This window comes from Agelaius tricolor, unplaced genomic scaffold (assembly GCF_023055355.1).
Source record: "Agelaius tricolor isolate 1412-34295 unplaced genomic scaffold, bAgeTri1.0.p SCAF_34, whole genome shotgun sequence".
Lineage (NCBI taxonomy): Eukaryota > Metazoa > Chordata > Aves > Passeriformes > Icteridae > Agelaius > Agelaius tricolor.
This window is the reverse complement of record NW_027269294.1, coordinates 1,923,795-1,939,909: the sequence shown is the minus strand read 5'-3', so window position 1 is coordinate 1,939,909 and position 16,115 is coordinate 1,923,795. Positions and strand designations below refer to the sequence as shown.

Sequence of the window (16,115 nt, the reverse complement as noted above, 5' to 3'; positions counted from 1 at the left end):
TTTTCTTCCTCAGTTTGTATTGATATCTGCTCCTGATTTCTTTATTTTTCAAAAATGAATGACTATATTATAAACTATAATGTTTATAGTCATTCATAGTCATTCATTTTTCAAAAATGAATGACTATATAAAACTATAATGCCACTACATTATAGTTCTAAATGTAGTGGCACAGAGAACTTTAAACAGCCCCATTCAGTGTTAAAAGCACACTGATGTTCCAACTTTGTACATTTTTTTCAACAAAATATCATAAAACACGCAGGCGAAAAAATTCTTTTATTTGCATTTCAGATTTTTCTAAATCCCGATCATAATTCAGGGGACTGACCAGAAGTTCATTCTTTTGTCCTGTCATGGTTTGACACTGGCCAAATGCCAGGCACCCATGAAAGCCACTCATTCACCCTCCCCTGCCACAGCTGGACAGAGGAGAGAAAAAAACAAATCAACGATGGGGTCATGAGCTGAGGTAAGGGAGAAAATACTCCAAGGGTAAAACAGGCTCATTTTAGAGGTACAAAGTGAATTTGTTACTAACAGAGTGAGAGGAGGATAATGAGAAGTAAAATAAGCCCTTAAAAAACCACCTTTTTTCTCCAACCCCTCCCTCCTTCCCACCAACAGCCCAGGGCACAGGGAGGTGGGGGTTTTGGTCAGTTCATCAGTGGAGCTGCTCTTCCACTGCTCTGGCAAAGAGTGAGGAGGCTCTTATGCATTCCCACCAAAGGTGCAGCTGCCCTCTTCCATGATGAACGTTCTCCATGGTGCAGAGGAATGGAGAGCAGAGCTGGCCATTTTTAATTGCACATCAGGGACAGTCACCTCCCCCTCCTGAACTCTTTACCTAGCCAGTAACAACCCCATGACTGCTCCCTCAGACCAGGAGTCACTGCTCCCAGGACCGTGCTTCTGTCCTCACATGATGGACACTGCCTAGCAGCTCCATGCCAGCACCAGCTGATGAAAGGCTGGGCTCCACTATAAAGTACAGCCTGCATGAGCAGTTTGTGCCCAGAACGTGGCTTTGTGTTGTGTTTGGGGCTTAATTTAGCCTTATCAACATCTTTAATAAAACAATGATACATATCTGATTGGAAAGTAACAATTTTATACCTCAGGGGAGGTCAGTGTGTACAATCCTTTCCTGACAACTTAGAAGCCAAATGGCATTCAGAGCTACAAGGGTAGAAAATGTGTTATCAATACACACTAGTGTTCCCTTTGAGTATGCTTTGTTCTAGGGCTCTTCACCTTCTCAGAAATTACCCCCAACTTTAGCAGTAGGCACACGGTGGTCTTCAGCAGCAGAGGTGAATTTGAAAAAGAGTGTGGGGCATGGCAGAGAACAGGTACAGAAAAGGGCTGTGGCAGGAGGGCAGTGTCACCTCCTCTGGTGAATGGCTTCCTTCTGGTTGAGACCAGAGCCTGCTCTTCCTTTTTCCATCAGTTTCACAGACTTCTCCGAGCCACACGGTGAGAAGGCCGAATCTTTCAAGGCAGGCAGTGAAAAGGGGAATCTTAGAACGGTTTGGGTCGGACAGCAGCTTAAAGATCATCTCATTTCAAGCCCCTGCCATGGGCAGGAACACCTCCCACTGGAGCAGCACCGTGCCAGCCTGGCCTTGAACGCTTTGAGGGACGAGGTATCCACAGCTTCTCTGGGCAACCCGTGCCCACTGTCCATTGCTCCTCCACCCTCCTACGGAAGGATTTCTTCCTGGTACCTAATATACACCTACCCTCCTGCAGTCTGAAGCCATCACTCCTTGTCCAGTCAAAAAGTCCCTCTGCCCCTCTCTGGTAGCCCGTTCAGGTACTGAAAGGTGCTATAATGTCTCCATGAGTCTTTTCTTCTCCAGGATGAACAACCAGAACTCTCTCAGACTGTCTGCAGAGGAGGCTGGGACTCCGGCGCTGAGTGCAGCACTTCAGGCGGGGTCTCGCCAGAGCGGAGGGGCAGCATCCCTTTCCTCACCTGCCGCCCACTATGGATGCGCCCAGGACACGTTGGGCTTTCTGGGCGGCGAGCTCGCCTTGCCGGCTCGGGCTCACCTTGCGCTCTGCGGCCAGGGCGGCTCTCGGTGCGCGGCTCCCGCCCGCAGCGTCCCTGCGGAGCGATGCCGGGCGCGGCCCCGCCGCGGGCGTGCCCGTGCCCGTGCCCAGGTGCGCGGAGCGCGCTCCCCACGGGGCGGGAGGAGCGATCGGCGGCGCGCACGGCGCGGGCGCGCGCCGGTCCCGCGGGTTTTGTGCGAGAGGCAGCGCGGAGGGGCCGGGCCGGCGTTGATGTCACCGCTGCGGCGGGAGCTGCCGCCGCCCCCGGCCGCAGCAGCCGCCCCTCCGCGCCCGGTGGAGCGCGGGTAGGCGGCGGGGGCCATGCGGCTGCTGCCTCCGCCCGGTGCCCACCGGTGCCCGCGGGGCTGCGCCGTCCGCCGCGGCGGCCGGGCATGGTGGCGCCTGATGCGGGCGGTGCGTGCGTGAGGCAGCCCCCAGCCCGCCGGGCCTGCTTTTGTCCGCGCCGGGAGCATGTGGGTGAACCCCGAGGAGGTGCTGCTGGCGAACGCGCTGTGGGTGACGGAGCGGGCCAACCCCTACTTCATCCTGCAGAGGAGGAAGGGGCACGGCGGCGATGGCGGCGGCGGGGGACTGGCGGGTAAGGGCGGCGGCGGCGGCGGGGCCGGGCGGGGCCCTCGGTGGCTCCCGGGGCGCGGGGTCCCTCCGGGGCCGGGGCGCGGCGCTCCCCGATCCCGCCGGCCTAAGCCCGAGCTCGGGAATGCGCCAAGGCTGCCACGCGGATTCGGTACGGGAGCCCACCGGTGACCCGTGGCTCCGGACACCAGGGTGGGACTTGCCCCACGTTCTGGGAGAATTTCCTTGCCGAACCTTTAGCGCACGTTCCGTAAAATAAGACAGTGTTGTAATTGAGAAATTTACGAAGAAAACAGATTTGCTTCGGCTTGTCCGTCTTTTTCAGATGTCCTTGTGAAGTATGTTGCCCAAATGCTTTGTTTCCGATTGCTGGCAGCTGGAGACGCTTTAGTAGAGGTTTGGGTCATGCTCATCTAGATCTTAATAATACTGTGCGTGTATGTTCATCGAGGTCTTCCACCCTTTCTTAGGCAATGCATATGTATTTATATGAGATTGGAGATACAGAACCCAATGGTGCTTCCACTGGTACTTCTTGAATTGGTACAGAATAATCAAGCTACTTCTCCTGAAACCTGTGCTCTCTTCTTTGCGCACTTCCATGATGATTAGTACTTCAGGCTAAGCAAAATAAACATACGGACTGCATCTGTGTTTGCTTCAAGGTCCTGTACATGTTTACTGTGAGATTAAGTGTTTCTTCAGACCTCCAATGCTCTATGGACTTGTAAACAGTTCATAATGTAAACTAAGGCACTGCTGTGAGGTGTGTTTTCATTGCAGACTGCTGAGGTCTTCGGTCAGTGTTGTGTGTTGATATATTGCCTCGTTCCTGTGTGGGAAATGACCAGCAGCCGCTCCACATTGGCCGTAGATTTCTACATTTTTTTTAACAATCTTTTGAAGTGTGGACAGGATTGACAAACCCATAAAAAACCTGTTTTGCCTCAGAAGTTCACCCTTGCTCTGCTTACTGAAAAAAATTTTTGCAGGCTCTCCTTTCACGGATTGCCCCCTGGCCTCTCAAGGTCTGAGAAGACATTCTTCTACCTTTCTGACTTCATTATCTTTGAATTAGAGATGGTTTTAGGTAGCCATCAGTTTTCCAGGCATTTCTCAGGTATTGTGGAAACAGGTTGAGAGTTTGGGCTTCTGTTCTTCAACCTGCTTGCCCAGTGCATGCATACCTAAGTCTTCTTGCAGCTGTATGTATAATAATTTGATTGGTGATACCACTTTACAGATGGAGAAAAGACTTCTGAAAGATCTTGTCCTTGTGTGGAAGTAGGATTCATAAATGTGCACTCTTTTTTTAAATTTTTTCTGTGGAGGCCAGAATAAGCCTGTAGCATTTGTTAGAAGTTGAGAATGGGGAAATAGTTATTTGTTTCTGCCTTAACCCCCTGCCTCTTGGAATTTAAATATTGTGTGTGTATCCATTATACAGTGTGCTGTATCCATTATTTTAGTATGTGAATGAAGTCTGTATAGCCTGTATATGAGTATTATTTAGAAGGCGAAGTTCTCCATATATTTTGAAATCTGCTGTCAATGCTCTTAGCTCTTACCTAGTGCCTGTGCTTTGCTGGAATTGCAGCTGCTGTGGCATTGAAGTAGTAGCAACAAGTCCATTTCCAGGGGTTTTGTTTGTTTGTACAGAAAAGGGCTGGTAAAAAGTTGTAGCTTTTTTCAGTATGTTGCCAACACCATAACCAATCAAACCCCTGTAACTGACTAATTTGTTAGAGCCAGCAGTATTCAGAGGAACCTATGGGAAACTTCCCAGACCTCGTGCTGAAATGACAAGGGTTTGTGACACAGTGGCCAACAAAAGGTGGGAGAGGAGGGGAGGGAGGGATGGATGTAGTCTCCAAGCCACTCCCAACGTGACAGGCACAGTAATAAGTGGAACTTAGGTTTATTTTTTTTTTTTTCGTGGAAATGCTGGAATTTTCTGCTGGTTCTGTTAACAGCTGTTCTGCCAGTTGAGAGACAAGGAAGGTGGAGAAAGCCAGTGGATTGTTCTTGGTAGGAAAGACTGATTAAAAGCAAGGTATTGAGGGACCTAGCTGATCATGAGACAAAGAATGAAGCTGCTGACATAGTAAACAGGATGCATAATTTGTAGTAGTCATAGCATTTAGGATGACCCTTTGGAAGCTCCCTAGATGATACTGACCTTGTGACAAGGGTGGAGCTTACCTGGTCAAAAGTAAACAGGGAAAAAAAGAACTTTTGGTGTTGTAGGTTGGATTTTTTTTCTCCTTTATTAGCGACATAATACTGAAATTTGCTCAGATATAATCTAATAAGTTAGCCACCCATGAATATGGTATAAAATTTGGCTTAGTTGCTCTGTGGGAAACTAACTTACATGTCCTTGAAGTTGACTAGAAATATTGTATACAAGATTTTTAACTGTGCTAGGGATGATCTCAATTCCTATTTGCAAGAGAGGATGTAAATACAGCTGTCCTGTTTTTTTGTGATCTAACTTTTGCTGACTTATACTCCCTCATTATTGACTCTTGAAGTCATTTGTCTTGAATTGTGGAGTGAGAATTGACTTTCAAATTGATGGGACTGTGGGTAAGATGACATTAGATGGCTTCACCGTGTAACTTAAGCAGTGGCTAGACAATGAGAAGCATTGATTCTCTGGCACTGCCCTCAAATCTAGGTTTGCCATGAAACTGTCATCACCAGACTGATCAGGGTTAAGTGCAATGCCCTTCTCTCCATCTGTGAACATGGCAAACTTCTTTTGGCACGTCAGTCTAAAGCCAAGTATTTTATGTAGCCTTGGGGGTGGGTGCAAGTACTTCTTGTTGGCTTTATGTTGGAGCAGAAGAACAGTACTGGAGTTACCTGTTCTCCTGGATCCACTCTGAGTGCCTCAGTGCTCTGCAGGAAAAGGAGTATCAGTCACTTTTGGGGGAAGGGGTGAAAAATCTGGTTTTCTCCTCTTGGCCTTGGTTTATGTAGCAGTTGAACAGAGAAACTCTTATTTAAATACTTGTTTGGACATTGGAGACATTTTCTCCACTATGTTGTATTGTAACAAGTTAGGAGAATGATGATGGTGATCTTTTAATGCATTAGGGCAGTGCTGATTAGTGAGTCCATAGAAGTCATCTCTGCTAACAAGGTGTGTTAGATCAATGGTTTACTTCAGAGATGGAGCTTTTCTAGTAAGCACTGTGGATCCATTTTTATACTGAATAAAATCTGGACTCATTTAAGTTATTGTGTCACTGTCATTGCCAGTCACATCAGTGGGGCTTTTCTTCCTAAGCGTGCCTTAATTGAAGGGCTGTTGGGATTTTATTTTCCTTTTTAACAAGAAGAAAATAGAAAAGATTTTAAATTGGATTTTAAATTGGATTTGCATAGCTGTTCTGCAAACTCACATTATCTTGCATCACTGCATTAATCTTCCAGGACAAGACCAAAAAATGTACTTTTCTGCTTTAAAGGTATTTGATGGTTGATGAGCTTTCTCTGTAATTAAATTGTTTCATGCCTTGCACATAATGCCATGCCCATATTTTGCTTCTGTGTGACCCTTGGTCAGGAGTTTCATCTTCCTTTTGTTCACCAACAGGGAAAAAAAGTATTTTCTTTCCTCATATTCTTCTTGCTTCTCTGGGCAGCCGGGTCGTTTGGCCTGTATGACATAATTCCTTCTTCGGAGGAATGTGGTGTATTTATTTCCACAGCAGCCTGCATCATCTGTTGTTGTATGCAGTCTGTAGCAGAGGCATTTGGACAGAACATGAACCCAGATCTCTGCCATCATTTGGGCACTTTGCCCTCTAGGACAGTATTACTTTTATGGATGTAAAGATCTTGAACGTGTCATAAACTTTTCAAACAATCAAAAGGTCATGTTATTAAGTGTATCTTGCATTCAGATGCAACAAATAGGTTTAAAAATGCCTCTTAACTGCTTTCTGCTCTACTGTGATAATGTTTGCCAAACTCTTATAGTTCAAGATATTATAGTAAGGAATTATTGTACCTGGTAATGGATGGCAGAGCAGTGAATTCACTTGGAGCTTACAGGAGGAGAGACTGAGGTGTGGTACAGTGAGCTGGTGGCTACTGTGCTCCTTTTGCCTGTGTACATTTGTGTGTGTGAAGCAGAGATTAAACACTAAGTGACTTTGTTGAAAATGTTATTGTGAGATCTCTGAATCCCAGGGGAAGTAAGTTGTTCTTAGCAAGAACTGCTTTCAGAAGTGAATTATTTTGCAAGTAGGGTATATGTACTTACAGCTGGGACAGTGCCTGTGTGAGAGATGCAGTAGGAGTTGTAAGTCCGTGCCATGTGGCCAAGAATGATTCAAATGTTTAAGCAGAAGAGAGCAGATGGAAATGTGCTGACTTCTGGTGATAAAAGGATCTGATGAAATACTACTTCTCCCCAGATATTTTTGCAAAAGGAGTTGTCATTTAATTTCCACACTGGAAAGGCAAAAAGGAGAGGTTCTGAGCTCGGCTGGCTGATATGACATATCAATGTCAGATCTAATATAATTTTTAATGCTGTGACAGTGTTCTAAATTGAAAAGCTTTTCTGCAGCCTTGCTGGACAACACAATTAGTATTTCTCATTTGGAGCTAAGATTCTGTCTTGCTCACAGCCTCTCAGTTCAGAGAGTTGAGGAAGAGATTGCTTGAAAACTTGTTTATGCTTAAGACTTAGAAAAGCTTTTGGCCAGTTGATCATCTGCCTGAACAAAGTATGGTCCATGTTTTAACAAACCTGACACTTTCTGCCTTTGCTGACTCAAGCAGTTGGGATTTTGCATGTCAGACTTGAGTACAAAGCATGTGCTTTCTGATACTTGAAACACAGTGTTTATCAAAATGGATGCAATTAGCATAATGGATAGGGGTGGTCTGCCTGTCCATCAGCTTTCCATGAGTGTTTTGGCACACAGAGTGGAAGCTGGTCTCTCCTGCTCTGCTGTCATTTGTCGGTACCTCAAATCTACTCTGGTTCCATGAGCTGCTCCTTAGGATCTGCTCTGGGTGTGTTTGCTTCTCCACGCCAGTCCACTTCCACTTCAAGGAACCTGCACATGTCTAGGGCTGAATTGGTGTTTGATTCCCCAGACTGACTCACAGTCTTTCTGTTCAATTCCCAGATGCTTTTCCTAGTTCCTCACTTCCTGCCTGGTACTTCTCTGCATCTCCAGCTCTCCTGTTGGCTCTAGAGACAAGATCTCTAGTGCCTGAGATGTTGCTCGTAGCTTTGCTTCTCCCTCTAATATTTCTTGGTCCAAGACTTTCCTTGCATGATAATTTACCTCTGCTGACACTGTGAGTAGTGTGGCCTCTCCAGGCTGCTGAGCTGAGCTGCCTTTTGCCATTTTTGCCCTTGAAATAATGTTACTGTTTGACACGTGGAATTCCGGGGTGGCCTGCTCATTTTCCTGAGATCTCTGTAGGAAACTCTGTTGGGAATGTTGCACAGGATCACAAGATAGTAAGCAGTCAGTCAGTCTAGGCCACTTAGTGATTTTCTGCATTATAGCAGAGTTTGTATTGCTTACAGGGTTTTTGTTATTGTTCTTTGGTCCTGAAAGGTGTACATGTAGCACTTCTCCACATCAGTTTCCATATTTCCATCACTCCACCGTCCAGTCCTGCATCCTTGTAAGAATGTGTCATATTTCACAGAGGTTTGGGCCCTTGATAATTTCCATTAGATTCCTGCACACCTGAAAAGGGTTCCACGAAGCATGCTGCCATATACTCAGATGGCTTTGGAACTCAATTTGAACGTGTATTCTCATACACTATCTCTTCTTGTATTTGATCCAGGCAGAATCTCCTTGTTTTTATCCTTCACAGTATCACACTTCCTATGGCTTTTCCACAGACAGGAGTTGTCTCTGCCATTGATTTTGCTATAGTATGATGATACCATGTGTATAAAGAGCTGTGAGCATTTGACTGAAATCTTACTTTTCTTTTTAACATTGACCACTAATCATACTTCTGTTGTCTGATCAATGTTGATATTCAGAAATTACATTTGCATTTTGACTTTAAATCTGGTGCTTAGGTGATCTTAGCTTCTAGAGGACTTCTTGCAAATCCTCCCATTTGTTTTCTTTCCAAAAGAAAGGTTGTATTTTCTATGCTGGTTTTGTGATATTTTTTTTTCCCTGAAGTTTCCAGATAGGGGTGTTTGAATTTCTATCCCAGCAGTAATCTTGGATTCAGCCAGTACATGTTTAATGTTTTGGATTTTATTGTTCTTTCCTTATAATCTGTCTTGTTCTTCCCCTCTGTTTTTTCCAGTATTTTATCAGCCAGAGTTATTGGGATCTTCTGTTCAGCATTGCTCATTTCCCTGGTCAAGTGCCTTCTCTGAAAGCTATTGAAATCTATTTGCAGGTGTCCAATCAGAACTATGAACATTTAAAATTCTCTTTTTCTGAAGCTATTGCTTCTTTTCAGATTTAGCTTGTATTTCAACATGCTTCAGGACTGCTCCTTCTGAGTTCAAGCTGAGTTTACTGTGCCCCCTTCAGTCCTCAAACTAGATTCAGTTTACGCTATTTTTTCTTAGGTTAGGAGTGATGTTTGGAGGTTTTTTCTGTTTTCTTGTTGTTTTTTTTTTTTCTTAATTTGCTCATACTTACTTGATTTGTTCTTTCATCTTACACAGTTTATCTGAATCTTATGTTGGTGCAGATTCAGATTTAAATTTTCCTGTTGGATGAAATTTATTAAATTTGCTTATGCTACTCTGACAGAATGGGATACTTTAAAATAATTAGTTGTGAGTGAAGTTCAGTGACTTCTCTGCTGTTTTGGCCTGTGGTACTTGATTATGCTTTTCCTAAGTGTTTTTTACAAACTTATGAGTAATTGTTTATATCACACCTAGAAGGCATTTGATAACTTCATCTCTGTTTTTCTCACCGTTTTCCCATAATTTCATGCAGTCTGGTGTGATTGATATGTAGTATAAATTTTTTTTCAGTAGTGTGAGATAAGTTGTTTGGGGTTTTGTCAAAATATCAGTTTTCTCTGTGATGTGAGCCTTCACATACTTGTAACTGTGGCATGTCGTGTCAGTGCTCATCTCTTTCTCTGAGCTTCAGCTTAGCAGAAGTTACATAAAGCTGAAAAAGCTGAAACCCAACCAGATTTAGCTTCAAGTTAAGGTACAGATTTTTTACAGGGTTGGTCATGAGTTGTTTGGACACCTTAACAAGCACAGCTGATACCTTTCTTTTAAATTACCATGTTTGGAGATAAGCTGATTCAATCACAATTGTTAAACCTGAAGGGTGGATGAAAGCTTTATTGTTTCTTGCTGCTTTATCCCTTGGTAATCAGGCCAGATATCACACTGGCCCCTCCCAAGCTTTTTCTTTAAATATTAGTGGTTGGTTTTTCAGTCTTCTCTCATTTGTGTTCATCAGCTTGAAGACAGAGAAAGTAACTACTGGTTTTGCTGCTTTTCTTACTAAATGTCAGTAGAGTGACAGTTCTTCCTCAGAAGCAGTCTCGCTGAACATGTTTGAAAACTCCTGTGCAAATAAAAGGGTGGCTGGACAAATCTGTGGTCTGTAGAACTGTCTTAGTAGGAAGAGAGAGCAGCAAAGGCAGACATTGGAGAAAACTTAACCAATCCTATTAATTCCATTCTTAATTATTTAAGAGATATATATATTTAAGAAATATATGTAATTATTAATTTATTATTTAATTAAAGAATATTAATTGTTCTAAGTCCAGAGGAAGAATTTTGTTTTCTTGATGCTACATTAGATACCCATATAAGCCACATGGGAAGTCAGTTAGAAAATAAGTCTTTAGAGGTCATTAAACCTTCATTTATATGAATGAACACCTATTAAAAAAGTGTAGCCCTTCATGAAGTTTTAAGGGCAGTGTTCACAATGAAGAGATTATATTCTTACTTTTGTGGGTATTATTGCCAGTATTGGAAGTTTAAGACTCAATTATTTTTGTGTGGTCTATAATATTTTCAATTTACATAGGCATTTCTGTGAAATTAAATCAAGTAGCATTGACCCTCCCTTTAAAAAGGATTTGTCTATGGTATTGCCCATGGAGTTCAGGTTGTTGCTCTAGGTTGAGTTTTGACAGACAAGTAATGGGATGATCTCATCCTGTAATAGCAAATGAGAGAGCTAATCACATAAATTGCCTTGAGAAAGAGTGGAAGAGTGAGGATTCATTATCCTTACTATGAAAAACAATACCTAGTGCTGTATGCTTCAGCTAGGTGTTGTTAGGAGTTGTTTTTATAGCTCAGGAGGCAACACTCGAATTTTACGAAGAGTTTATTCATTGTCCATTAAATCAATATAAAACTGAATGCTCAGGGTGTAAATATGATTTAAATCAGCCCTATTGATTGAAGCTTTCTTAAAGATCAGCTGACATCCACAATCTAAAGAGGTGCCGTGGGTGTTTCAGGTTTGTGACCAGAGCTCATTATGTGTCCATCTTACTTTACTGGAAAGAGGAGTCATCAGCATGCTTTAAATACTGAGGACCTTTCAAGCAGTATGTTTTTGATTCAGTGTTGGAATGTCACAGTGCCCGTTCTGAAAAGTTCTTGCTTGTGACACATGTGACGTTGCAAGTTTTCCTGGTTGTGGTGTTGGGCTCCTACACAAACAGGCTGCTGACATTCATGAGACTCTTTGAGTGACAGCTCATCAGCCTGACTCTGAGAGCCACAGTCTGACCTGTATTATACCTCAGCTCTTTTGCAGGGTATTATTTTGTATTTACTCCAAACAAAAGGTGTTTTGAGGTACGGATTCGTGTCGACCTGGCAGGAGGATGAGTCAGGGCAGGGCTCCTCTCGCTGTGAAGAGCCACGTGAATGGTGTATGTTGGCACACTGGGGGAAGGGAGGGCACAGCAGTCAGTGGCACCAGCTGCAGGGCGATGTCCTTCAGCTCGAGGCACAGTGTGACACAAGTTGCCAGTGTCACTGAAGAATGGATGTGTCACAGGTCCCTGGTGTGTGCTGAAAGCACTTCTACTCTGAGGTTGGAGATTACTAGGGAGCACCACTGTCTGTAACTATCCCAGGCTTTTTGGTGCTTGCTGTGCAACAAAGCCGTGGCTGCTGGTGGTTCTTGAGCTTTGAAGTGTCATTATTTATTATCATTCGTTGGCTTCAGTGTTTTGATAAGGCACACTAGAGGTAATGTATAATCCAGAGCCTCACTTCTGAATATGTAATCCAATTTCATTTGAACAGGTAAAACACAAAAGCTCTCAATTATAATACTGCTGTGAGGGGGACTGTAGAAGGGTGATAAAGACTACTCAGTCTTTGTGGTTTTAAATGAAAACGTGGCTTTCTGTAGAAAAGGGTTACTGTTTGTCATAAGAAAATCCTTTGCTAATAAAGAGTTTGTTCATGTGTACAGTGCATAAACTTGCTTTTCCTTTAAAAACCCGGGTAACTGATGTGTTACAAAGACACTTGCAAGTTATTATGCAAGATAAAAGAAAGAAAAGAAAGAGAGAGAAGTATTCCTGCAGCAAAGATGTGTGCCATGAATATCCAAATAGTCACAGATATTGTGACTTAGGGCAGGTGTTCGAGTCATGTACTCTGAGGTGTGCATGCTTAAAATGTACCAGCTTGATTCTCCAGGGCATCACTTGCTTTCATTGCTGTCTGTGGGCAGTTTGTAATCAGTCTGGACTGTAAGTCATCTGAAATCCTGGTCTCTAAGGAGCAAGGACCGCAGTGGTGCTTGGAAGAATCTCAACTGGCTGAAGCTATTGGCTTAGTTTTCAAACCAAGATGACCTATCTTTCTGAAAAATACCCTTTGGTGAGATAGGAATAATTTGTGAAGGGGGTCTGTGTTATGGAGGAGGTCAGGCTTCATGTGGTCATAATCCCTTCTAGAAAAAACAACAGGTTGAAAATTGGTTGCTGTTGTAAGGACGCGAGTAGAGCACATCATACATTAATTAATGAATATAAACTACTAATCTGTCCTTTCTGCAAGGGTTACAGGCTCCCCCCTCCAGCTTATGACTAAATGTGAGCCACCACTGAATGTGGTCAGGTAAGTAAAATGTAGTGTGATTTCTTCCTTCAGCACAAAGTGCATTGGGTAACTGAACCTCTTTTCCAGTAATTCCCTCTAGTGCATTGTATGTCCTTCCAGTAACATGATGCAAGAGCAATTGCCCAGGCCCTCAGCCAATTGTGGCTTTGTATTCCCTGGTTCCAAATACTACATATCATTATTTTTCCTCTGCTAATGCCTGTGTTTTACAGAAAAGAATGAGAGTACTGATCAATCTTCTGGACCTTTGCTTTAGAATTCAAGTTTTCAAAAGAGGAACCTGACTTTATTAAAAAGTTGTATCAAGCAAAGTGAAGGCATTACGCCTCCCTTTTCCCCTCCTGCCCCATGGACAGGTATGGTTGCTGTAGAAATTTGGCACGTGTGTGTGAGGGGACTGTTTGTCCCCTTGTGGTTACTCATGCTTGAGTGCCTTCAGAATTGGGTCTCCCATCAGTTAGTAGATGCTAATCTTACAAATTACACCATGTGCTTTAAATAAAACTTGTCTCATGAAAACCTCTTGCTTCAACAAGGGCTTGTGGATATAGTATTCTTACTTTGGAAATTTCTCCCCTTATTTCATTATGCAGTCAGAAACCTGATGAAATAATGGGAAAGAATTTGCAGTCAGTATAGTCATGTGATTTGATGCCTGGGTAATTCACTGGCTCTTGCCCAAGGGCCAGTCTAATATAAGGAATATGATTCTTGGTTGCCTGTTCTGTTTCTATAGAAACTCAGTTACTTAATCATGTCTGAAAGGGTACTTGCTCCGTGAAGAATTCATGAGCTAATGAACAGTATTAAAATTCTCTTTCTCTTAATTTTTTTTTTTTTTTTTTTTTTTTAATTTTTATTTTCATTTCTACTTCATGTAGAAAATCCTCAAATAGATTATCTGTATGAGCTGCTGTGATTTCATTCTGGTTGCATCACATGTCTGCATTGCAAAAAAAACCCAACCAGACAACAAATACCCAAACCCAAAACAACCAACACTGACCTAACAACACGAAAAGGAACAGTTCATGAAGGAGAGCAAGCAGGCCCAGCTGCATGATTGCACGAGTTTCCATGTGATAAAAACACATGCTTTTTTTTAATATCACACGTATCATCTGTCCAAACAGCTATTGCATGATACAAGTAAATATTACTGATAAACTGTCAGTCGCAGTTAACTTGCTAAGCTCGGATTTGAATTTCCCTGCGATGTTCTGGAATTCTGTCAGATTTCTTCTTTTGACCTCACTACATGGTTATTTTTGTCAATTTGTTTATTGAAAAACCACTGAACAGCTCCTACTTACTGCACCATTGGAAAGTAGTCTTTGTTTTCTTTTCTTTTCCTACCTGCCATCTGCTGTTTCAGTCACTGCTGGCTTCTCTCTTTTGTTGGTGTTTTTTTTTTTTTTTCGTAGTGCTCTTCATATTTCTTAAATACATTGCTCTTTCTTACAGTGTCTGGTGGCACAGGGGGATGTTCCTCTCCTGTCTACCATATCCAGGGGAGAAGAAAGTAGGATGGGAAGTTCCTTTGAAACTGATGTTGCTCTAGAAGTCAGTTAGTTTATTCTGATTTTCTAGTCTTACCTGCCTATCCCAGTTTTTACAGCACTCCAAGAACTAGGGGCAGAATTGTTTGGCAGGACCACTCACATGCTAATGAATTTGGAAATACAGCAGGAGGAAAGAAACAAGCATGTTTTTAAGAATACAGGGAATGAGCAGTGTTTCTGTATCTCAGAGAAGATTGCATTTGGCCAGCATACAACTTTATTTAGATATTACATCATGCCTGTTGCATATTTATTACTGTCAGTAGTCATGTGAAGCTGAAAAGCAAAGAGAAAATATTCCTGCTGTATTTGCAGCAAACCCAGATAATGAACAGTGTGTGGTGTCTGGCTTGGTCCCCACTTTAGTTGAGCAGTACTGGCAGCTTTATGCTGTACCTTGGTTGAGGTGACATGTGCTTTCTGGGCCAGGGCCATACTGCATTTGTGAAGCTCAGATGGAGAGGAAAAAAAAACAATTATAGGTACAATTTAACCTGCTTCATTCTCCTGAGTTTGACCGGAGCCAGGGTGTATCTAGAAGGGCTGGTGGAGAATTGTTCAGAGGAAGCTTGTACAGCCCGTAAGCAAAATGTGTGAGAGATGAGGGGCAGCTGAAGCTAGAGAGACTAATGTACATGGGGATATTTTACATTCATGTTTTGTGTTTGTATCCTGTAATTGCCAGATAGCTTTGTAGCACACCTTACTACTAATGGCCTGATGTGCCCAGACTTGTTTCTCACGTCTTGCGTAATTCTTGGATTAACAAGTGGTGCATGTTAACTCATTGAGCAGAAAGAGATTACAGTTGATCCAACATGAGAAGATCTGTATATAACAAAATACAAAGAAAGGAGATACAATGGGAGAAATACAAAATCACTGCTAGGTGGGGTATTTCTTAGTGTCAGTTTCAGATCACATTTGGGGAATCTACTGAGATGGAAAAAGGGTACTGCTTTTATATCTTTATGATGCACAGTACCATAAAGGTGGAACAGCACCACAGAAGGAACAGCAAGGGAAGCAGTATTGCATATACCAGTTTCAGCAGAGAAAAAGGAGGAACTAATAAAAACTATGACAATAAAAGAGACTTGAAAGGACAAGAGAACTTCTAACAGGAGAGTTTTAAAATGCTTTTGGTGCATGCAGTTTATTTCAGCTGTTTGAAAAAAACCTCTAATTTCTGCCCTAATAAATTATTTTCACAAAAAAATCTCTGAAAGTTCATCCATTTGTTGTTTATATATTTCAAATTTTTTTTCCCAAACAATTTTCTGAGAACTTCAGCATGAAAATTTAAATCTGACATTGCTGCAGGGGAGATGAAAATTCGTTTTGGAGATGAAAAATGGGAAAACTTTTACATAGTTTAAAAATAAACTATGTAAAAAGAACTTCTCTTCTTGCAGAGAGTTTGGGAGGGTAGAGTTTTGTTTTATGTGTAGTTTATTTTAAAAATAGGATCTAGAAATTTTGGAAATAGAGTTAGGCATTATTGGTAGCTGTTGGTATGCGATTGTTGGTGGCTCTCTCGGTAGCAAAGAATTTTCAAAGCTATTTCTGGAAAACAGTATGGCTTTGTCTTTGCTCAGTATCCTTTCATCTGAAAACCAGCTTGACTCTTAAGGCATTTTAATCCTTCCTACCCTAAATAATCAGACTGTTAAGTAGCACAATTATTTTTGCTGGAAGTTTTACCAAGCTGACATTCAAGTTTTGAACCCTTAGAGGATGTATTGTCTGGGATTTCTTGTTGCTGTTGGAGGAGGCTTTGTAGTTGGTAGGTTTTTTACTGCTC

The 16,115-nt window shown here is 42.5% G+C and overlaps 2 protein-coding genes across 5 annotated transcripts in view; one reads left to right on the top strand and one right to left on the bottom strand.

Moving 5' to 3' along the window:
- Nucleotides 1-1,883: 1,883 nt before the first annotated feature.
- Nucleotides 1,884-2,450, bottom strand: LOC139602462 (atherin-like). Its single transcript, XM_071452330.1, has one exon. It carries the CDS (start codon nt 2,448-2,450, stop codon nt 1,884-1,886), a length of 567 nt encoding a protein of 188 aa, XP_071308431.1.
- TBC1D9 (TBC1 domain family member 9) overlaps nt 2,223-16,115 on the top strand; it is a 47,109-nt gene continuing 33,216 nt past the window's right edge. For 3 of the 4 annotated variants that reach the window (XM_071452441.1, XM_071452439.1, XM_071452438.1), the window contains exon 1: nt 2,223-2,654. In XM_071452441.1, the coding sequence (XP_071308542.1) occupies nt 2,528-2,654 (127 nt within the window). In that variant the 5' untranslated portion in view covers nt 2,223-2,527. Of the gene's footprint in view, nt 2,655-16,033; nt 16,098-16,115 lie in introns of those variants that run through there. The other variant, XM_071452440.1, reaches the window with a different exon arrangement.